The following is a 24,597-nucleotide window of genomic DNA, read 5'->3' as shown; positions in this document are numbered from 1 at the left end:
GGTAGGTAGGTAGGTAGGTAGGAAGGTAGGTAGGTAGGTAGGTAGGTAGGTAGGTAGGTAGGTAGGTAGGTAGGTAGGTAGGTAGGTAGGTAGGTAGGTAGGTAGGTAGGTAGGTAGGTAGGTAGGCAGGCAGGTAGGTACAGCAGGTAGGTAGGTAGGTAGGTAGGTAGGTAGGTAGTAAAGTAGTAGCTTTGCTGCCCTCCAGTGGTCGAGCAGTTGGATGCTGCAGTGAGTTAAGATCACGCCCCCTTCACGGTCCCTGCCGTGTGTCGGCTTTCTCACTGCTCTCACCAGGTTCATGCATGTAGTGCTTCACTGGGGGATGGAGTAAAGGAAGGAAAGCATGGATCCCATTGAAGAGAAAACAAGCAAAACGGTCGACATTTATCGCGACACATGGGTCCGCTTCCTGGGTATGTATTGTCGTATGTGTATTGTTTAATTAGTGGCGGCTCAGCATTCCCTTTATTCCTGAAGCTACTGTAACAACTGAACGTTACAGAACAGAGAGTTCACCTCACACTCTGGCAGCTGGCTAATGTTAGCATAGCTGGCTAACCACTCTGTTAAAATGCTATTTATAGCGAGGTCATGTTGTAACTACAGGACGTAATGGACGACGTCCAAAGACTGGACCACGCTGCTTTGTGTCCATAGTGTATTGAACTGTTAGCGTTAGAGTTGTGTGTGTAGCTCAGGTCTGTCTCAATAAAGGTAGTTGTTGAGCAAGTTGAGGCAGTGAGTCAAACAACCACAGAGAAACGCCCGTAGACATGACCAGACTGAAAGCTGACACTGGCAGCTACTACTTCCTGTTTTCCTTGCTGTCCTTCTCTAATCAAAACATTAGGATTGTTACTAACATTGGTTACACTGTCACCCAATGAGCTGTTAGCTGAGAAGGACATGTACAGTAGTAACAGCTGAAGGGCATCCATGCTGCAGCAGCTCCCACTGTGCAGGCAGTCCTCCTGGTGAACATTAATAATCTCCAGCAGGGACCATGTCATGTGAATCCCTTTATCCCCTTCATAAAATCATAATCTATTTGCTCTCATCTTTAATCCTGCCCGTGCAGTTTAATATCTCTATTGACATGCATGTGAATATGAGCCATGTTTTGAGTTGAACATTGAAATTTGGAAAGAATAATGTAACTCATGGATGGAAATCCTTTTTGCATAGGAGCTGTCATATTTCATGTAGCATTTCTTCTTAGATCTGGGCGATAGGGCCAAAATCTATCCCGATATAGGTCATTTCATATCCGATATATATCTTGATATAGCATGTTTGGTTATTCAATGAATAAATAGTCCATCTCAAATAACCCGATTGGGTTTGTACACCCTTGTGTGAGATAAATACTTGACAAGTTAAAATTAGGTCTGTCAATTGATTGAAATATTTAATTGTAAATTAATCCCATTTGTTCATCTGTTCAAAATGTACCTTAAAGGGAGATTTGTTAAGTGTTTAATACTCTCATCAACATGGACAAATATGTTTGCTTTATGCAAATGTGTGTATATATTTATTATTGGAAATCATTTAACAACACAAAACAATGACAAATATTGTCCAGAAACCCTCACAGGTACTGCATTTAGCATAAAAATCTGCTCTAATCATAACATGGCAAACTGCATCCCAACAGACAACAACAGCTGTCAGTGTGTCAGTGTGCTGACTTGACTATGACTTGCCCCCAAACTTGCATGTGAGTATCATAAAGTGGGCATGTCTGTAAAGGGGAGACTCGTGGGTACCCATAGAACCCATTTACATTCACATATCTTGAGGTCAGAGGTCAAGGGACCCCTTTGAAAAACTAGTATCTATACTATACCAGTATCTTCTTCTAGCTTCAAAACGGAGCCCGCTACAACCTCTGAAAGATCGATTGCGTTAATGCGTTAAAGAAATTAATGGCGTTAAAATTAATTTTCTCAGTTAAACTTAGTTCAAAATGATCAGATTTTCTGAGAAATTTGAGTTAGTATTTGCTTGTTATTATCAATTTAGATGACATAATTGTGTTTCACGATATCTATGATATCATCACAATGTTGTTCCATTGAAAGACAATAAATTGTCATTGAATTATCGCCCAGTCCTATTTCTTTGTATATTGTATATATTTTACATTAGTATATAAAGCATTTTATATTTTCTGCCTTGAAATGGGTACTTCCACGTCATGCCTCTGTACACATTTTTGCCAAGAATGAATTTTTCCCCAGCATTGTATTCCCCATAACTCTTTTGTATATCTGGAAAAGATCATTTTTAACTGCTGTGGAAAAAATGTGATATTGGTATGCATCAAAGAATGGATTTAACCTGACATGTGGCTGTTTGAGGTTGTGAAACAACCTTTTGTCAAATTTTGATGTCATTGCAGCCATTACTACCTCTCATGTTTGGGCACATATTCACTGGCACAGACATCTAAAACAGCCTTAGCTCACAGGTCAGAATTGGACCCCAGCCTATTGTGCCAGGGCATGGCATATTACATTATTAACTGGGTGTTCCTGCTTGCTGGAAGATAATCTTATCTGGACTCGTGTTATCATATTTTATTATACCAGTAGAGCTCTTATCACCATATGCTCTCAGGTGCTACCAGCTCCAGATTCAGTAGGTACTTTGCTGTCATTTTCACTGCTACAGTATTTAAAGCAAGCAGCCTAGAGCTGTGACAGAGTTCTATAAAGTTGTCTTGTTCTCTTCGCCAGCCTTTTTTTTTCAGCAGACATTTTTACTTGTCGTACTAGGAAAAGCGCAGGAGGAGCATTAACGATGGCTCAGTTCTATTCAAGAGTCTCAGTAAGTCATGACAGTGTGACAGTGAACCAGCATGCCCAGTACCACGACCCTGAAACTGGAGCAGCTAAATGCTATTCAGCTGTTCCTGCTGAGACATGTCCAAATGTCCTCTGTGTCTTTACCAACATGTAGGGATATGAGCAACAAGTATTGGGCTCTAATCTTGTTTTCCTATAAATTCTGTTAACATTTTTATTGTTTTAGGTTCAGTGCATCATATCTAAATAATTAATTACAGTTTTTAGGACTTTGCAGTTTAACTCAACTTCTAATCCCTGTTTCTCTTGTGGAATTGTGAAGCAAGAACATATTGCTCATAGTGCGGCCTTCTGAGATACACATATTTTCTTTATTGGGATGTTGGGTTTGATGCAAACAGCATTACACAAGCTCCAATTTGGGATTATAAGCATGTATTGCACCTGGGATTTTTGTTGCGGTGTGCAGAATTTCTCTTTCTCTTTCTCTTTCTCTCTCCTGAGTCATTACGTGTCCTGAATATGTCCTTGTGGTTCCAGACAGTGCTGAGTTTGGAGTTTATAGCCTAACCATTGTATTGCTCAGTCCTAAACATGGCTGACAACAATTAGTTTTTGAGGTTTAAAGCTGCAGTGGGTAGAAATGGAGCAAATATGATTAAAAACAGTTATTTTTATAAACGACTGTAGTGCATGAGACAAGTAATCTGAAAAAAATCATGTGCCTCTGTCTCCTCCGGTGTCCTCCGGTGCTCCTAACGGCATCTGAAAGATTTCACAGACCGGACCAAAACAAGCAGTCAGAGCTGCTCTGGGGTCTGCCGTCTCTGAGCAGCTGTCAATCACTAGCAAACTCCGACCAAACGGTCAAACTAGACAGCGCTGATCAAATATGAATCAATATTATGTTACGTTAATGCCTATTTCTCACCTCAAACGTTTTCAGAATCATCTCGTAGTGCACTGTTTAGCTGTAAAATGAGAACGTTTGTGACCCGGCAGCCATGTTGAGATCTCTTGATTAAATACCAAGCACCGCCCACCAGCCGGAGCACAGCCAATAGGAACGCTCTCTCTGAAATGACCTGTGATTGGCCAAAGTCTTCTGTCACAGGCTAGATTTTTTAAAGCCTGAAAACAGAGCCATGAGGAGGTGCAGGAGTCTAGTTTTCTCACAGAACACTTGAATTACAATATGATGAAAGGTTATTATGGAATTTTTGCCCAATGATGCCAAACATATACTGCCTACTGCAGGTTTAAGGGTTTGATGTGCTCTTTGGCTACTACCTAGTAGGGCTGGCCGACATGGAGAAAACCAAATATCACAAAATTTGACCAAATACCTCGATATCGATATTAAGACAATATTGTAGGGTTGACCATTGGTGCTTTTACAAAATACTTATAAATATTTACACAATGAGAATTTTGATTAATAATCATCAGTAATGTGGATATAATGACTAAGTGTAAAAGAGAAATAATAGAACAGTCTGGTAAGTTCAGAAAACTACATCAGTTTACTGTAATGTAGCCTTTAAAACCAGGAAAAGACAACACTTATGCCATATTACGATATTATGATATCCAAAATCTAAGACGATATCTAGTCTCATATCACGATATCAAAATAATACTGATATATTGCCCAGCCCTAACTCTTAGAGACAGTTGGAAAAAAACAAAGTTGAAAACAAAACTGAAGCTGTGGAAATCCTACATCTCTTACTAAAGGTTGAATTTCAATGAAATTCTTACAGCAAGAACAAGAAAAAACTGTTGTGTAATTAAGTTCCTGGGGGAGTCCATAGCACCCTGCTAATACTGCATGAAACATTTTGACAGTGTGATAAAAAAATTATTGTACACATTAAATATGCATCTTGTATGGATGCACCGATACAGCTTTTTCTCTCCCAATACGGACACCTCAACTCAGGGCATCTGCAGATACCAGTGCTCTCTTTTCCCCCTAATTTAAAATATGTATATCATATTGCGTGGAAGTCATTGGGATCATGTTTATGTAAGGTAACATCAGGCCAGGGATTGCAGTGGACTGTTATGACTAGGGCTGCTCAATATATCGCTTTTTTATTGTCATTGCAATGTCAACTTGTGCGATCAACAAATTCTGACAGACATTACTCTCAGGGATTTTTTTAGTTAGTTGAAAGAGAGTATCAGTAGAAAACGGCTCTGTAAAATGTTACTATCATTCTTTTTTTATTGGTGCCTTTTGTGTTCAGTTCAATTTGTTCAATAAAATAAAAATTCCTTTAATTTTTTAAAATTCAACAAGCAAATTGTATTTTCGGTGTATACTGAAAGCAGCAGAAAGGCACACTTTATTATCTGTATATTTATTATAATATCACGATATTCAACGTTATGGCATGCTTTTCTCATATCGTTTAGCCCTTGTTGTGACTGACTGAATAGAACCGATAGTGATAACTTTGAAGCACCTAATGGTGCTTTAGGAGATTTAAACCATCCAGATTTTGCCAAAGTAAAGACTACAGTGATTATCTAAGTTGATGCCTGAGATAAAAATAGTGTGAGTATTTTGATAATCCACTAATCTGAATCCGATCTTGATTTAATCGCCTTAAGCGGAGAATAAAGACTATGAAGAAACCCACTCATTTGATGTGTTTATCAAGAAAACTGAGAAGTGTGTACTACACTATGTGGTTGTTCCTCATTTATGTAGCTGATGACAATTATTGGGGAGAAAAGAAATTGTCCCCCAAGCAGTGTTTCATTGGCTCTGACATGGTTGCTTGTTAACTAAGTGCTTTTCTTCAGCACAGTAAAGTGGAGCTACTCTTTGCACAGTGCTTGCCAGCAGTACCAGAGATAAGAGACGAACAGCGGCAGCAGAATTTGACTCCACCACGCTCTTATAGTTCTGTCATCAGTGAACCAAAGACAATACTTCCCATGTGACTCCAGTTAATTTTCCTAGTGGTTTGCATATACTGTGGCGTATGGCACAGGCGACTTCTGTAGCAAGGACGTTTAAGTCGTTCAACTCTTGTGAAATGGGTATTGCATAATTTTCCAAATGTTACTCTCCATTTAATGACTTTTATTATAGAACAGAGGCTTGGCACCTGTTAGCGGGGTGGCTAACTAAGGTTATATGATGCATTTAGAGGAGAATTAGTGAGTAAGTAAAGTTTATTTTAGGGCTACAACTAACGATTATTATCATTGTCGATTACTTTCTCGATTAATCGATTAGTTGTTTGGTCTATAAAATGTCAGAAAATGGTGAAAAATGTCAATTAGTGTTTCCCAAAACTCGAGATCACGTCCTCAAATATCTTGTTTTGTCCACAACTCAAAGATATTCAGTTTACTGTCACAGAGGAGAAATGAAACTAGAAAATATGCACATTTAAGAAAAAGAATCATGACTTTTTTTCTTAAAAAATTACTCAAACTAATTAATGTATTATCAAAATAGTTTAATTAATTGACAACTAATCGATTAATCGTTGCAGCTCTAGTTTATTTGGTAAAAATGGCTTAAATCTTATCTGCATGTGTGCCCACAGGCTATGCCAACGAGGTCGGGGAGGCTTTCCGTGCTCTGGTACCAGTGAGTTTTGTCTGGGGCAGCTATGCCGTGGCGTCTGTGTACGTCACTGCTGATGCTGTGGACAAAGGGAAGAAAGCAGCTGTGGTAAGATATAACATTTATATGCATTATCTTCATCAATATCTATATTGGTCAAATTTAGATTATTATGTAATGAGGAAGGGCTATAAATAGATATGAGCATCATGTTAGATCAGGGTTTACAAGGGATTACAAGATTAATCTGAGGGGTCATCAAGAGTAGCATTAACAGAAAGCAGAAAGAGATTTTTCTGCTGCATAACATTATACTTATTTTTCCAGACTTTCTTTCTTGTGTTCTTGGATACTTTTACTGTTTCAGGACTTTAGAAATGATTCAGATTAAGTTAGAAAATTTGGTTGAAAGTAGACATTGTTTTGCTTTAAGGGGTCACAAGCCAAACAGATTGGGAACCATTGTCTTAGATGATCAAGTAGAAACTGGGTCGCTGATTAAAGAAACTCTCATTTTCTGATCGTGAATCTGTTCCTCTAGGCCCACGGGGACAACCCAGGGAGGACGACGCGGGTAGCGGCGGCAGTGGTGGACACGTTTGTGTGGCAGGCCCTCGCCTCTGTGATCATCCCGGGCTTCACCATTAACCGCGTGTGTGCTGCGTCACTACACCTGCTGGGCAAAACCACCAAGTGGCCGCTGCCAGTCCGCAAGTGGACCACCACAGCTATAGGCCTCTCTACAATCCCCTTCATCATTACTCCTATAGACAGGTGGGCAACATGTGTGTTAGTTCCTTTGTATACATGTGGATTATGTACGTTGCTCATTATGTAAGATTTAATTTGAAGGGTTAGGCTGCTCACACAGTACTCGCTACTCGCTACATTACAATTCATAATCCCTAGTGGAAACAAGAGTCCAAACTGAAGCAGTTGTTGATGATTTGTGGGCCATACCGGCTAATTAAGAGTAGCAAGGAGTCAATGACTATAAAACGGTCAATAAATATATCTTTGTCAAAAGGTGTCACACGACTAAGGCTTCAGCCGAAATGGCATCCTATGCACTACATACCCGATATGTGTACTATCATTCAATATACTTTTGAATAAACAGTAGTATATCTCTTTTCGGGCGCACTGAGTTATAATTTACGTTGTCACTTCCTGATAGCCTCCTTGCCGGTTGGAGACGTGTAACCATGGCAACCCGAGCGAAACTCATGTGACCAAAACGATTGTGGATGCAACCTAAGTTATGGTGCCATAAACAACGACAACGATATAGTAGTTACACATGAAACCTGTTTTTTTACTGTACAGTTGCTCTTGTTGGAAATGGATTCAGAAATGCTGTATTACGTGTCTCAATGTTTCCACTCTCTGTACCTGCAGGTCAGTGGATTACCTGCTTGACTCGAGCCTTCGGAAGATCTACAATGAGGGAGAGAAGCACGAATAGGGACAACTTGTCCCCTCCTGGTAGTAGACACCAGTGGAGTCGAGATAGACCTGTGCTGCTTATCCACAGCTGTGAAGCACTAAAGACGTGTGAAGAAGAATTTCATGGAGCAAGACTCCACAGTTAGTCCAAGATACATATAATAAAATAGATTTTATTTCAGAATTATAACATGTACATATAGATAAGTTAAAAGTGAAATCCTGCTTCATGAAACATCCCCTTGGGGATCCTTAACTTTAACCTCTCAGGGCAATCTGGATAGCGAAAACCAAAAAAATGCTTGAACAGGAATGTAACAGTATGAAATGTGTATTTAAATATTCACAGTGAGATCCTGCTTCTTAAAGTATCTTCGTCAGGGACACAGTGTGCTGTTATATTCCTGCCATCCTCCTCACAGAGAAAGCCTCCGAGGTTGCCCTCATGGTTTAGAGTTGTGAGCTCACCTCATGTCCAGATGTCAGATTAAATCCACTCTTGCTGTGTTTATTAGCCATATTCAGTGGTGCTGTAATGACAGTCCAAAAAAAGCCAGTTTACCATAATAACATCCCTCTTATTCATTACTTATTTAAAGTTTGTTTTTGACTGTTTTTCTTTCTGTTACTTTGAACAGCTGTTTCAAGTGTCTTCTGAAGCACTTTTTCAGTATTTCTTTCTACGTTACTGTTGGGAGCTAAGGTTTACACTGGGAGCATTCTTTACACCACGGTTACAACCTATACTATTCTAAATGGTATATTCTTCTCTTAAAGGGCCGGTGCGTTACATTTTGGGAGATCTATTAGCAGAAAGGGAATATCATATTCATTACGTTACCTCAAGGCCACCGTAGTTCTCTGACACGCTTGTGAAACTGCGTGAGCTGCAGAGTGTAAAACCGTGGTACCGCCAGCCGCCATCTGACTTCCATTGCTCCTAAAGTAGTGTTATCATGGTAAGGATGGCCTCTGAGTGAAGCGAACGGCGTTACCGCGGTTTTACTCATGTTACCGCAGCGGAGGGGTACTCTGTAGCTTGCAATCTGCAACCATACCACTAGATGCCACCAAATCTTACACACTGTACCTTTTAAACTAAGAATACTTGTAGAAACATTATGTAGAACTTCACAAGTATTTGAATTATTTCTCACCAATATCTAAACCGTTGGTTCTTGATGCACAATACTGTAACTTCAGACATCTGTAACTCCGCTTTGAAATATCACACTCCTTCGAACAAGCTTTTTAGTTTTGGTGTGTACAATTTAAACAGGCTGGAAATTTCCATCTAGTACATGTGCATTCAATTTAGTGTTGGACTTCTCAAATACTTGTGGAGGTCAGTGTAGCACCTATGCACAAACGGGTTTTAGGGATTCTTTTAGAAATATACAGATACTGTACGTCTGTGTTATTTCTTTTCTTCAAGGAGCCAAGTCATATACTGTATCTCATGCTGAACTATGCAACAAGGGGAACTTGGGAAGTTAATGTGTGCATACGCAAATGACAGGGATTGTTCTCCCTCTTTAAAAATAAGGTATATGGTTACATAATGTTGTGAAATAAGAAGGGAAATCTGATACTAAGTGTAGCTTGAAATTAAACAAAGAGGAACATGCTGTTTTGGGAATTTGTTTTTCTGCCAGTATAAACCAGTGTACCGTAGCAATAATAATAATGTGTTTGTGTCACACCATATTCTCTTGGCTCTGTGGATATTCTCTTCGTCATGGAGAGAGATGTGCTGAAAGAAAAGATTGTGAAAACTTTGGGTGCACCAGTTATGTTTTTACATGCTGATGTTCAATAATATTTAAAAACCAGATCAGTTCACAATGCACAATGTTTTTCTAATTGGCGTTTTAAATGATTGAAACACGTGCTCAAGGCTCCAGTGTGTGCAGATGTTTTCATTCACTTAAGCACAAAGTGTATAGACCTTTTTCATGTCAGGCAATTTGACTTGTCATAGCAGGGAAAGCACAAGTGTACTCAGAGTCTGGCTTAGTGTCCCAGTAAGCCAGTGATTAATTGTGCATAGTAACATGAAACTGGGGCACTTAAATATAATGCGCCCATAATTAATGTTATTAATTACCTCTGCGCTTTTCCTGCTTTAATAAGCATATTGGTGCATCCCTTGTGAAACTTTATATATTCATATTACATTTTAACATTTCAGATTGTACACAGGACTTCATTGTATTTTTATTGTTGCAGGCTGCAAATGTAAAGGAACGGTTTACTTTATTTTGTAATGTTTCCTTTTGTGGCAGTGTGTTCGGAAGTGGGTTGTATGAGTCACATTTTCAGCCTTAACTGAAAAACCTTTGTTCCGTGTTCACAATGTGGAGATTATTTTTTTCAAATGTGAAAGCAACTGTTGAAAGCTCCATTCATTCTAGCATTCAGCAGTCTGTATCAACTTCTGACACACTGGAGGGAAAAAAAAAAAATAAATGATGTACTGACAGCCATGTGTGATTTCTCTTTCAAACATCACAAAATCACAGTTTAAAATATCATGGGCCTGTTTCATTAATGAATACAGTTACGTGTCGAGGCCTTGTAAAATCTATTGGTTTTGTTTTTTAATCATTCCTGCAGTTATCATCTTCTTCAATACTAATTTTATTTCCACTTTCTACGGAGGACAGAACCTGCCAAATTGAAAAATAAATAAATAATTGACTCGATAAATGCATATGCCATTAAATGAAGCAGAAATGCATAAAGAAATGTACAAAGAAAAGAATACAGAAATAATTAAGTTTGGGGAAGTAAATAGGGGCAAAATGCTAAGGGAAAATCATGCATAAATGAATAAATATATAAATAAATACAATGTAATAATAAATATATAGATTTAAAAAATAAAATAAATTAAAAGGGAAAATTAAATTTATTTCCCCAAGCTTATTTATTTCTGTATTATTTTCTTTATTTGTTTATGATTTTGGCAGGTTCTGTCGTCTATACTTTGGGAAATAATGATTGCCCGCTCAGTTTAGTGAAAAACCTCAAAGCATTATCCAAACTCAGTCTGCTTCAAGTCCTTCCCACTGTGTGAGAACACCTTTCTACAGTGTGATTTCAAGTGTTGCAGCACAACAACTTGCTCTTTGTGCAGACACAGTTTCCACTTCCTGTTACTCTCAGATCGGTGTAATTCAAGGCACGGTTTAACCAATGAAATGGAAGCACCCAAAAGCACATCAGACCAGATGCAGTAACTTATCTTGATTGAGTCAGGAGGCCACAGCTGATGTCAATGCTATAGATGAAGTGCCCATATAAAGAGCTAAGGAAGTCCAAGCAGCTGTATGCACAGTCATGTTTGTTGTTAATCTTGTGTTTTGGGCTCTTTTGGCCTCCTCAACAGTTCAGTCAGGTGAGGAGAAAATTGTAATATTTGTCTTCCTTTGAACAATTTTTGTTGTTGAAGGATCCTGCTGAAAGTTTTCCGTGCTGTCTTCTGTACCACACAACATTTCCAGGCATTCCTCGGTACATCCAGGGCCAGTGGGTCCTCCCTGAGGAGAATCCACAGTATGAAGACACTGATGGACCATTTCTAGTAGTAGAGGAGAGGATATGGCCCCAGAGCCCACCAGAAGTTGTTGAACCAGTAAAGGAGAGGATATGGCCCCAGAGCCCACCAGAAGTTATTGAACTGGTGATGGTGGAGGAACAGAACTTGCTGTCCACTCCAGAGCCATTTGCTATGAAGGAACAAGGTGGGCTGAAATCCAGATTACCCTAGTCTCTTTGTCTAAAACTGTACATTCACTGAGTGTTTTTGTTTCCTGTTAGATCCAGATGGTGAAGGGGAAGAATCAGCGGTGTGGAAAATCGTCCTGGTAGTGGCCATCCTGCTGGTGTCTATAGTGGGATCTCTGAGTGTGGCCTATTACATGTGTGTCTGGAGAGGAGGCAGGATTCACTATAAGCCTCAGAAAATGGATTATACTTAAAATAAAAGTCAACTTTGTGGCGAAACTATTCTCAAGAAGTCTCATTTTAGTCCGTATGTGAGGCTGTCTGAATGTTATTTTTTTTTTTACAACAGCTTGTTCTCTTTACTACCAGTGATCTCTGACAAGGAAGTGTGGGCATGCAGGATGTGAGAAGTAACAGTTGTTTGCTTATATCATAAAAATATAATTTAATTATTTCAGGGGGCTTGTTGGTTGATAATGCAGTAAATCATTCTCTCCTGTTGCATGATGCATCTAACTTGCCCTGTGTGAACATATCCTGAGACGATTTGTTTCCGTTGTGGCGGTTACTGTTAGGTTTTTGGACAGTGTGCCACTGGTATTTGTTGCTCTGTGTATCAATGCGGGGGCCAGTCAAATACACATTTACCGATAAGATGCTCTTGGTTCTTCAGCCAAAGCTTCGAAGACAATGAATGTCAAAAACGACTTAATTTCTCAAGGAAAATAATTGTTTGAATAGTGTAAAATGTGTATTAAAAGTATACATAAAAGAGTTGTACTTAATTTCCATATATTTAAGCATATCTTAACATCTTTGGGTACTTTTTGGCAACCAAAACCAACTTATCTTTATGCACTTTTTACATGTATTCACAAGTTGACACAAGGGTGGTACTCTCCATGGCTTCACACAGTATGTTAAGTGTTTATCATCTTGACAATGGCAGCGGTTCATAATTTTCATGCATAAAGATCTAATGCCTTTAACCCTTTTTTAAAATAAAATCTGGATTGTTTCAGGTTTTATATTAGAAATATTTCTGTAAACTGCTTCTCTTTTCAGACAAATCCTCTGTGCAGTTCTTGTAATGGCCACTAGAGGTCACCCCTAACATTGTGTTTGGGCCATGCTCCACCTATCCTCTTGACAGGACTGCAGCTATGCACACTTGTAAGCTCTGTATTTCATTATACAGTAAGTTTATACTTTTGTTTTAATGATATGTGTCACCAGCACATTAAACCCCTGACTTTGACCCCTGTGTTTGGCCACCCTGCCCTCACTGATCTAGGATTACCAGCATACGTTTCATGTCTCCAACCTCAGTTAGGCTTTAGATCCTTTATTTATGCATTTATTTATGTATCCGAGAGAATAACTTTGAAAATGACAAAGATGATAAAATATAAGTTATAATAATTATAATTCATTATTTTAGAGAATAAGTGGATATCTGGCCAATAATATTTCTGCTATGTTTGTGTAGATATTTAGAAACAACATTCTTTTGCTGGCCAACATAAAACTGCCTAAATTTGAAGTGATATACTGTACATCACTCATTGTGTGAACAGCCCCTGACAGTGTCATGCTAATAGTCCTTAAACTGCTGTATCTACTGTTTCTTGGTAATATTTAAATAACCCCCACAGTGATGATTCAGCTTTTTCTTTAAAAGCTTTTTCTATGAAACACTTGCAGGACCTCTATTTTCTTCTGTAACCACCAGCCAAAACTCTTCTCATGTTGAAAACTCCAGTTTATGTTGTTGTTCGCCGCCTTTGGCAAAACATTTTCCTCTCCAGAAGAATTCATCTTCATCAGAGTTATGGCAGAATTGGCAGGCAGGCTGTTGGCAAAAACCGGTGTAGTGTTAAGAGTAAAGAGTAATGTTTTAATTCAGTGTCAAGCAAGCAGGCTCGGATCAAATCCACAAACATTTATAAGTCCCCCTTGAGCAATATCAGGTGGCATTAGGGGGCCCGAGGAGACAAAAAGCTGATGAATTGAATTAATCTCCCCTCCCGTGATGGATGGGCCTGTTCGCAGGGGGCTGCAAAATGGGCGCATTGTTCATCTGTCACTCAGATTGCCATGTCCCTCTATGATTTGTGCCTCGGTTGTGAAGGCCACAAGTGGCCAAAAGACCTCCCTCTCTCCTTTTTCAGGAATTCACAGCCTTTCAATTGCCTCCACCCCCACACTGATATCCATACAGCCAGATGCAGAAAAACAAGCCTTCTCTCAGGACAAGCAAACATAAATATGTGTCACTCTGGCTTTGTTTTATACACAGTTTGTGGGGTTAAATCGCTGTGCACACATTGGACCAAGTCATAATGTGTAAAAGGTGTTTTAATTACATTACACCGCATAATATAATTTAATTAATTAAAAATTAGTTATATATTTTCCACAATATGATAAAATGTAATTGCATTTTCTTTCCAACACAAAACTGGATTATTTGTAATAAACTGAGCGCACAGAGCTTCATGTCAAATAGAGAAGCTGCTTTAAAAAAGTACATATTTTGTTGTCTGTATGCATATTTGGTTTATTTTTAAATACATGTTTTAATATTTTATTGTTGTCTGAGCTTATATGCATTATTCTGGTGCTTTAAAATGTGTCTTGAACACAGAGAAAGTCATGTCATGCCTTAATGTCTTCTCACAATGTCGGTTGTAATCCTCTTTTCTTGCTTTAACTGTAAAGGTCCATATAAGCACAAAGTGGAGGAGCTCGGCTTATAACTGGAACTCTCATTTGAGTTGCCTTGTTTGGGTTTCCAGACTTTAAGAAAAGTAATGTTTTGATCCTAGCTAATATTATGTTTCATTTAACCCTGTGTGTTCAGAGTGACACGTTAACATGTAAAGCCTTCTATGCTGCTCAACATTTTATATTAACAAACAAAATGTAATCCAGTTTTGGCAATGAACTTCTCTGTTTCCTCTGTTTTCTATAAGACACAGAACCTGTTGTTTAAACTTCAACTTGTAAATTGGGGGGGCAACTTTCTTGGCTGTGAGTCTTTAGTCTCCATTGTTTCTCTGGAGCACCTGCCCCCTTCAAAGACACCTGCCCCTCTAAAGGAACAGGTGCTAAAAGGTGATTCAATAGAGAAAACAGAGCTCTGATTTCTTCACGGCTTTTGTGCTATGTGTGGATTACAAATTGAGATAAGATAATATCAGCTGCCGGAGAACAGAGGATACTGGAGATGACTGAGTGGGAGGTAAAGCAGTCGCTGTTGTAATGAATACTGTAGGTAAGCGGCGGTGCCACAAGACCAATGTGGCACTGTGTGAAAGAAGCCTGGTGCATGCTGGGATAGGTTCCAGCCCCCAGGACCTATCCCATCATGTTTGCAGGGGGACGAACTGAACCAACCCTGAAGGTATACAAAACAAGCATGCATGGTTAGAAAGCAGACAATTGCTAGAGATATTGCTAGAGATATTGCTACATATCCATATTTTATATCATATTGAAATCAATTTGTGGATGATATGGAAGAAGGCCTGGCTTAAACCTAACAATATTTAATCACAGATAAAGTTGAGGAGATTTCTTTTAAACTCATTCATGAATTCTATCCATCTAAAAAACATGTTTAAAAAAAATATTTAAGAAAGACATTGATGTAAATTGTAGTTTCTGTTATGGATGTCCAGAAACTGCTGTGCATTTATTTTGGCATTGCTCTATTGTGAAGACTTTATGGCGAAACCTTTTATTTCTGAGGATATTGATGAGAGTTTTGTCTTGCTTTGGAAGAAAGTGTTGGTTGGTCTCCTGGAAAGTCATGTGTAAAAAAATCTCATCATTATAATGGCCAAATTCCATATCAATAAATGTAAATTTAAGAGTAAGAATCCATGCTTTATCGCCTTAAGCAATTAGTTCAGACAATACATTCTTTCAATTCAACACTCTAAAACAACAGTTTGTACTGTGTTAAGAATGTATATAGATCTTCCACCCCCCAGCTTTAAATGAAAAAAATATTTTCTATTTTTTCTTTTCTTTATTATGTGTTCTCTTTTGTGCATGTTATGTACTTGTAAGATGTCTTTAGACAGAAAAATAAAGGGATGACGTGGATTTGTAAATGCCCTGGGAAATTCAAAAAGTTGTCTTCCTTACAAGAAATAAAGGTTTAAAAAAATAGCAGTAATTGCAAACTCGCTTGGTTGCGTTCTGTAAGCACATGATTTGCTGAAGGTGTCAATCACTCTGCACCTGCAGCCAGCTCCCGCCCCCAGCTCTCACGAACCAATGGTAGCCAGCCTACTGACACCATGTTTCTTTGACTTGGAGAAAACCAAAACAAATGCAATGTGAGGATAAGGAAACACTGCAGCATGTCTACACGACCGAAATGATCTGAATTCTCTGAGCAGAAAAAGAGATTGATTCGTTGTTAAGATATATTGATCCCGGGAGTGTTAGCAATGATGACGGCGCACCTTCAAGTCCGGTGATTCGTGTTTCCCTCCTGTTAAAATGATAGCGCCACCCTCGGTGGTTAGGGTTAGGGATAATGGTTAGTTCAGGTTTAGGTAGGGGTAAACACATATCGACAGGGAAACAGTAACGTTAACGTTATTTGACAGAACACCTCCAACACTGCTAGCGCCGAGCTAGCACAGAAGAGGCAGCAGATGCTAGCGCTCAGATGTCACGTGTGAAAAGGTAAGCTTCATTTGCTCAGTTATGTTTAAGTTGCTGGTGAAACTTAATCGTGCACATTTCATGGAGTGTGTGTGTGGTATTATTTTGTTTGAGGAGCTGAAATTGGAAAATAACTAGGCTACAAGATACTGCCAGGACATGAGTTATTATGCAGACCGGTGCGTTATAACGTTACTTTATTGTTGACATTGTACGCTGGCATTACTATTTTGCTGGTTTCTGCTTTATTTGTATGGCACACTGGCCTCTGTGTGTTGGTGCTTGTTGCTGCTAAAATCATCACTCTTGACTTCTTGACTTTCACTTTTCATTTGAAACCCAGATAGACGGCAGACTGAACAGGATCCCTCCCTTTAAAATAACACAAACTGAAATGATCAGACACAATCATTAGTAATGGGCAATGGACTATGATTTTAATAGCTACAATGGTGGTTACTACAATGCTCTTTCTCTCTTTATTTATAATTTATTTCAAGCCAAAGGGGAAACATTTACATTCACATTGCCAAAGCAAGTGTGAAACAAAAAAAAAAGAAAATTAGTACAATAAGTTAAGATCTAGTAGAATACAGAAATGTGTGAACAGAGCTAGGTCGCATTGCAACATAAAATTAGGGTTGTCAATCGATTAAAATATTTAATCGGAAATTTTCAAAATCAATTAACAACACAAAACATGTAAAATATTGTCCAGAAACCCTCACAGGTACTGCATTTAGCATAAAAAACATGCTCAAATCATAACATGGCAAATTCAAATCCAACAGGCAACAACAGCTGTCAGTGTGTCAGTGTGCTGACTTGACTATGACTTGCCCCCAAACTACATGTGATTATCATAAAGTGGGCATGTCTGTAAAGGGGAGACTCGTGGGTACCCAGAGAACCCATTTTCATTCACATATCTTGAGGTCAGAGGTCAAGGGACCCCTTAGAAAATGGCCATGCCAGTTTTTCCTTGCCAAAATTTAGCAAGAAGTTTGGAGCGTTATTTAGCCTCCTTCGCGACAAGCTAGTATGACATGGTTGGTACCAATGGATTCCTTATTATCGCGTTAACTTTGACAGCCCTAAATAAAATATATAAATACAAATAAGTATAGTTTAATTCAAAATACAAACAGAAAATTGGTGATTTTGCTCTTAACAATGTATACAGTATATACAGATAAGTAAAGATAACTTAAGATAAAAAATGTAGATATTGCTGTTGAAAATAAATACAAAGCAGTGAAAACTGTAAACACAGCGACATTTGTTTTAAAGAAATGTATTTAAAATGTGTTCTGTATGTATATACATTATGTCTATGTACAGAAAGCAGCACAATGCAAATGGTCAGAGCAGGAATACACAGATGATTGATTGTCGTCATGGTGCTTTTATTCCATTGGCGCCCTTTTCTTGTCACAACAGCTCACAAATCTTGCTGCCGTGTTTACACATTGCTGCATTTCACCCAGCAGGTATGGACGTTTTTCGTTAATAGTCATGTTGTCAAAATGTTTTGGGGTGTTTGTACGATGTCTCGGTACCGTTGGCAGGTAGTTAAAAAATGCAGCTCATTTTCCACCTCGTGTTGTGTGCAGTGTGTGCGCAGTCAGTCTGTTTAGGAAGCCTGTGGCGGCCTCTCTTGATGGCGAGGCTGTGCTCTCTAAGTCTAACCATAGTCAAAGATTTCCTTAATTTTGTGTCAGTCACAGTGGTCAGGTGGTCTGCCATTGTGTATTCTCTGTTTAGGGCGAGATAGCATTTAGATTTACTCTGTTTTTTGGTTGATTCTCTCCAATGTGTCAAGTTGCTTTCTTATAATTTGACTTAGTCTAATAGGGCTTCTGTCTCGGGCCTCTGCTTCTCTCTCTCTCTCTGTCTCTCTCTGTCTCTCTCTCTCTCTGTCTCCTACATACACATACACCGCTCTCAGTGTGCCCCCCTTTAGTGAAGGACTATGTTTGTGGAAAGGCCACTTTAAGGGCACTAACTGAACTGTTTAACGCTCACTAGTCGATTTATTGAGGTCAGCAGAAGGCTACGTTTTGAGAAACAGAGGAGCGGGCTATGTTTGGATTGATTTTCATGAATGATTTTATGCTGTGAGCAAAAGAGAAACAAAAGACAATCACGGCACATCAAATCAAGCCACAAAAGAAATAAGGCAAGGCCACATAAAAAATGAAGGGCAAGGCCAGTGCCGTGTCACTGAGCATTAAGCTAATAAATATCACTCTCTGTCTGTGAAACGTGAAGACAAAGAGCATGGAGAATCCTGCTGGATTATGCTGTTATGTTGATTTGATCAAGTTCTTTACTCTGGAGGGGGGTAAAATAAGCACATTAATGCTATTATAGTCAGTGATTTATTTTGGAATAGTATCTTTAGAGAGAAAAGGCAACTAGGGCTGCAACTAATGATCATTTTCATTGTTGATTAATCTATTGATTATTTGCTCCATTAGTCGATTAGTTGTTTGGTCTATAAATTGTCAGAAAATGTCGATCATTGTTTCCCAAAGCCCAAGATGACGTCCTCAAATGTCTTGTTTTATCCAAAGATATTCAGTTTACTGTCATAGAGGAGTAAAGAAACCTGAAAATATTCACATTTAAGAAGCTGGAATCAGAGAGTTTTGACTTTTTGTTCTTAAAAAATGAATCAATTAATCATTTCTGCTCTAAAGGCAAAAATATATATGCTAAAAATGGAGGGGGTCAAACTATATAACAATCCGCACAAAAGACACATAGAAATAAGTTAAATATAATTAATGATATAATATAACTTAGGGATGCACAATTAATCGCATATTAATCACGATTTGGGCTTCCCACAATTAAATGAACATGATCGCCTGCGATATTGACGTTTAAAATGTGTGTTCTGCTCATAGAAATCTCTGCTGCATATCAAATCAAGCGCTTCCTAAACTAACAGCCAGCCACAAGCCGGCGATCAAGATGTGTTGGCTTCACTTTTGGGTATAGATACTATCTATACAACCAATGTGTTTAGGAAAAAATTGAGAGCATAAAATTGTTTATTAAGCCTCTTAATGTTACTAATTTTGCTCTCAAAGTGCACCAGATTGATGCATTTGCTTTAAAATGTAGCCTACTAAAGGGTAGGGTGAATATTCATGTATTTTCTTCATATTACAATATATATAAAGCAGAAAAAAATCTTGCAATGTCAGTTTTTTCCAATATCGTGCAGCCCTAATTTTTACATTGACAGGGTTGTAGCACAATATGGAAGTGAAAACAGTTCTCTGTTTATTTTAATGTGAATGTGCAAAAAAATATGTCGTCCCTAAAATCAATAATAAATAATCGTGATCTCAATATTGACCAAAATAATCCTGATTATCATTTTGGCCATAATCGTGCAGCCCTAATATAACTACCTGGTATAGTAGAAAAATACAGCATACGTCAGGAAATCAGGACGTTAATATTGACAGAATGACACCAGGAATTATTCTGATTCACGTGGATCAATATTTATTGGCTTAATAAAGATCCAAGCCAAACAAAGAGCAACACGACAGCGCTTGTTTCAACAAAGAAACTGTCAGTGATGAAGCGGTGATTCCTGATTTGACAGCGTACTGCGTGATACAGGCTGTGTGCTCTGTATGCTGGCAGAGAGCTCTCTCTCTCTCTCTCTTTGTGAAATGAATTAGGAGAACATGAAAACTGAGCAGACCTTCAGCAATACATTATGTATGAGGAGCTTGAAGGCTCCTACTGAATTCTGTTCAGGTGGCATCAGAGGGTGCAGCCAAGTGGAAATGCTGGCTGGTCACTTAAAGCACACTATCTGTGGTAATATTTCTACATGAATGCGCAGCAAGCGGACTGGGCTATATTCTTCTACTCACAAGTTGAAATATGCAACACAACCAGGTTTCTATAGTGGCCACAGAGGAGGTTTACTGGGGCAACGGGGGATTAAAGGCCTTGCTCTAACCTTCAGGCTATCTCCTACCCTGCATAACTCTTAAGCTGCTATTTGCAATTTAAATTTAAATCTATATTTTGTTTCCCATCTTGCACTTGATTTACTAGTTACAGTATTTCTGCGGTAATCATCCAGGCTTGCAGCACACAATGTCGTCTGTTGTGTATCAGTGAGTTTGACAGCTTGACATAATTTCAAAATCAGATAACTCACCATATGATTCCCCATCTTCTGTTGTTACGAGATAACATCTAATTTCCCTTCTCGCGAGTAATCTTACAAAGACATCGTCTGCTCATCGTGAAATCAATATGCCGCGGAAACACCATTACAACAGTCTTCACAGTGCTTGAGTGAATCATTCGAGATCACAGATGAACGTGCACACACAGGCAGACACAGACACACACACACACACACACACACACACACACACACACACACACATATACAGGTACACGTACACACTGTCACCTCCAGTGTGTCCTTTGAGATAACCAGACTAATTAAAAAGCTCAAAAAGCACAAGAGTGCTCAGTGCAATTCAATAGTTTCTCAGTGCCCAGTGACAAATATTTGGCACGTTAAGAAATGTGCATAAAATCACACAAGAGCAGAACCAGTATCAGGATGAATTATACTGGGTGTAGTGGTCTCACAGGGGAGAGGCGATTATGGTCAATGGAGTGCATCCTTTGCCAACAGACAGACAGACTGTACACTACAGTCATTAGCTGCAGTGTACAGAGGCAGGACCAGTGGGCTGCCTCCGGGTCTGAGAAGTGAAGCCAATGTGGAAGTGCCTTAAACTTTCATTTTTTCGAACAGCCAGCAGGGGGCGACTCCTCTGGTTGCAAAAAGAAGTCTGATTTTATAGAAGTCTATGAGAAAATGAGCCTACTTCTCACTTGATTTACATTGTAAACATGAGATTATGGTCTCAATTGTCTTCTTCAATACAGCATGATGTTCATTTAGTAAATTATGGTCACATTTAGAGTCAAATAGACCATGAAGCAGGGGATGCTTTAGAGCGTGGCTACCTTGTGAAGACAGGTCACTAGCACGGTGTTGTCCGGTCTGGGAGTTGTGCGTAATTTCATTTTACAACTTTGACCCTTTCACAGTGTGTCTTCAGTTTGTGAAAGTTAATTTTAACAATTCGGTTGCCTAAAAATGTCTTATTCAGCGTTCGTTTGTACCAAGCTCCACCCTCTCGTGGCAACAAGATGGCGACGGCCAAAATTCAAACTTGAGGCTTCAAAACGGCAGTCCATAAACCAATGGGTGACGTCACGGTGACTACGTCCACTTCTTATATACAGTGTATGGGCAGGACAGGCAAAAAAATATATATCAAAATATGTCCGATGCAATTACATTGCAGTCAGAACAGACATGGCAAGAGCGGCGTTCTTATCACACGCTTTTGCCTTGCACATTAACATGTCATTCACACGCTTTTTCGTGCGACCGGGCTTCATAGAGCCATATATCGCTAGCATGGTTAAAAATGCTGAACATACACTGGTTCCAGCTTCTTTAATCCCAGAATTTGCGGTTTTGTTCTGTTTTATATTGTTGTTAATTAGACACCTTTGGTTTTTGGACAGTTGGTCGGATAAAAGATATCACCTTGGCCTCTTGGACCAATTTTTTCACTATGTCCTGCCATTTTATAGACTAACTAAGTAATCGTAAAAAAAAAAATCAACTCTTTCTTTGTTGATGAAATAGCTGCTGACCCAGTAACAGGAATAGAAAGTAGACAGACACAAAACAAGCATATAAGTGGAAACAGACAGGATCATATTCAAGGTAACATACATTTGGAGAGTTACAGTGGGTATACAGTAAACTGACAGGCTGACAAACAGTTAGATCTCCTTCTGAGAGCAAAATCAGAAGTGGAGTGGACAGTTAGAAAAGCACAACAATGAGCGGATGCCAGTCTAGGAAGAGTTAGACCTATAGACGTCCTGTGATTTAAAGTCTCTCTCCCTCTCCCTCTCTCTCTCTCTCTCTGGCACTGCTATAATTTTCCTGGGTGGAATGATGGATGAGGCGGTGTCAGCCCATGTTCATTATAATGCACACCATCTATTCTTCTCAGCCAGACTCTCCGCGCTCCAGGAAATGCCAGAGAGGTATTGGAGCCGCGGAGAGAGGAGAAACTCTCATCTGATTTTATGGAGAGAATTTGCTGCTAGGTGTGTGTTAACTTAGCACGCGGTGATCCATCAATCACTAATGAAGATACTGCGAGGGCTACTGCTTGTTCTTAAAAGAAACACATTCCTCCCTGGGTACGAACGATAAATAGCTTTCCATGTCCATGCAAGCACAATCCCTTGCAATATGCTTGTCCTAAATTAATAATGAGCACTCCCAACAGTTAGCTGTATGCAAACACATGTAGGGAAACATGCAGAAGCAGTGTTGGTCACCATGACCTATTTGTAATGTATTAAAGGCCTATTTCCTCGACCAGCTTCTTACTCCGAGCGATGGGACCCTACAAGAACACATTATTTTCTGATAGATTTGGAACAGTTTGGGTTATTTTACATTCAAGATTTTAGTATTTTTCTGTTCTCTTCCCACCAGTTTCAAGTGGGCGGGGCTCTATTAGAGAAAGGTGATGTCACGTACGTTCATACACCAATCATGATTTAGCAACACTTGAATCAAAATGGTGACAGTTGTGATGTCAATCAAATCTGGTTAAACCACACCCATAGTCCTGGATTGGGTCGCACCAGCTATTTGTAAATTAATTTAGAAGTTTGTGTGTAAGTTCTTAGCAGCTACTAGATAGTTTTAGAGTGATTTAGGCGACTAAATCCGGTTGCACCGTTAAAACATAAAGGGCCAGTGTGTAACATTTCGGGGGATCTTTTCGCAGAAATGGAATATAATATTCATAACTATCTTTTCATTAGTGTATAATCACCTGAAACTAAGAATCTTTGTGTTTTGGTTAGCTTAGAATGAGCCCTTCATATCTAGGGAGCGGGTCCACTTCACAGAGTCCGCCATGTTGCTCCGACATGTTTCTACAGTAGCCCAAAACAGACAAACCAAACACTGACTCTAGAGAGAGCCTTCCAGGTTTTTACGTTACCTGAAGGCCACCGTAGTTCTCCGACATGCTTGTGAAACTGCGGGAACGTGAGCCGCAGTGTGCAAAAACGTGGTACTGCCAGCCGCCGTCTGACTGTTGCTCCTTAAGTAGTGTTATTACGGTAAGGATCGCCTCTGAACGAGGTGAACGGCGTTACCACTGTTTAGCACTCACTGGCTCACATTACCTCAGTCTTGGAAAGGGAGGAGTGAGCGGAACTCAGTTGGTTGCAATCTGCAACCGCACCACTAGATGACACACTGTCCTTTTAAAACTTAAGGACATCTGTAGCCCTGTCCAATTAAAAGCAATCAACTATGTAAACAGGAAGCCACTGTAGCATCAAAAAAATACCAGATCTCTTAAATTTAACTACCAATTCTTTGTAAATGTAGGTATTACTTTGTTTTATTCATATATGCATACTTGGAGAAACGTGTGTCAGCGTTAATGGCATGAAATATCAAATTATGCTAACCTAACCGATACTATTTGGTCATTTAGCCTGACGTTATTGCCGTAACATTTAGTAATTTCAGGTAGGCCTATATTGTGCTGTTTTTGTGAAAACTAAAACTAAATACTTCCCAATTTACATTTGTTATAAACTGCATTTCAGTTACATGTCAGGTCTAATGTGTCTTTTACTCCCGACTCTATACCGGAAATATATTAGCATGTATTACCTTTAATTATCTTGGCAGCCGTTACACTTGGCAGTTGCTGGGTGTAAATAGTCTAATAGCTAATGTAGTATTGCAACCTGTTTTAATGTAGTGATATGCAAATCTCCACGTAGTAAATGTATGGCTCCTGATAAAGCAGGTTAGAAAGAATACCTACGGATGTGTCCCCTCCTCCCTCAAACTTTAGCTTTTATTCAATATTATAGATACATATTTAAGATTTGTAATCAAGTTTTCAGGGGCTTTGATAAACCAGCAAAAATTATGACATTTTTTGACAGTTCAGTTTTTTTGTCAGTTCTATTAGGTTCCAGTTTCAATTATAATTTATAGGTTTATTCAATAATTGACAAATGTGTTTTAAAAGACAAAAAGAAAAAACATTTTAACAAACTGAAACATTTACAGGAGAACTATTAAAACAGTACATGACATTTTATTTGTTGCAAAAAGACTTGAATACATGTCTACATATATATTCATGTGAGTATGTGCTCACTGCATCTTGTCAGTTTAAATGACAGGAGACTAAATGAAAGATCCACACA

At 38.9% G+C, this 24,597-nt stretch overlaps 2 protein-coding genes across 2 annotated transcripts; both read left to right on the top strand.

The window, feature by feature from the left end:
• Positions 1-246: 246 nt before the first annotated feature.
• On the top strand, positions 247-10,327 carry mtfp1 (mitochondrial fission process 1). Its single transcript, XM_074618243.1, has 4 exons — positions 247-413; positions 6,380-6,507; positions 6,941-7,173; positions 7,798-10,327. Exons 1-4 carry the CDS (start codon positions 344-346, stop codon positions 7,862-7,864), a joined length of 498 nt encoding a protein of 165 aa, XP_074474344.1. The 5' UTR covers positions 247-343; the 3' UTR covers positions 7,865-10,327.
• Positions 10,328-11,084: 757 nt separating this feature from the next.
• Positions 11,085-11,853, top strand: LOC141757649 (uncharacterized). The gene is made up of 3 exons (XM_074618244.1): positions 11,085-11,245; positions 11,352-11,591; positions 11,668-11,853. Exons 1-3 carry the CDS (start codon positions 11,188-11,190, stop codon positions 11,826-11,828), a joined length of 459 nt encoding a protein of 152 aa, XP_074474345.1. The 5' UTR covers positions 11,085-11,187; the 3' UTR covers positions 11,829-11,853.
• Positions 11,854-24,597: the final 12,744 nt, after the last annotated feature.

Source organism: Sebastes fasciatus, chromosome 19 (genome assembly GCF_043250625.1).
Source record: "Sebastes fasciatus isolate fSebFas1 chromosome 19, fSebFas1.pri, whole genome shotgun sequence".
Lineage (NCBI taxonomy): Eukaryota > Metazoa > Chordata > Actinopteri > Perciformes > Sebastidae > Sebastes > Sebastes fasciatus.
Note: the sequence above shows the minus strand (reverse complement) of the source record. Positions and strands in the feature narration are given on the sequence as shown.

Bases quoted from the DNA above. Each gene is read 5' to 3' on its own strand.
- mtfp1 (XM_074618243.1), top strand. From the start codon at position 344: ATGGATCCCATTGAAGAGAAAACAAGCAAAACGGTCGACATTTATCGC. The intron at 414-6,379 runs GTATGTATTGTC...GTGTGCCCACAG, and splicing joins CACATGGGTCCGCTTCCTGG to GCTATGCCAACGAGGTCGGG. The intron at 7,174-7,797 runs GTGGGCAACATG...CTGTACCTGCAG, and splicing joins ATCATTACTCCTATAGACAG to GTCAGTGGATTACCTGCTTG.
- LOC141757649 (XM_074618244.1), top strand. From the start codon at position 11,188: ATGTTTGTTGTTAATCTTGTGTTTTGGGCTCTTTTGGCCTCCTCAACA. The intron at 11,246-11,351 runs GTGAGGAGAAAA...CAACATTTCCAG, and splicing joins CTCCTCAACAGTTCAGTCAG to GCATTCCTCGGTACATCCAG. The intron at 11,592-11,667 runs GTGGGCTGAAAT...GTTTCCTGTTAG, and splicing joins ATTTGCTATGAAGGAACAAG to ATCCAGATGGTGAAGGGGAA.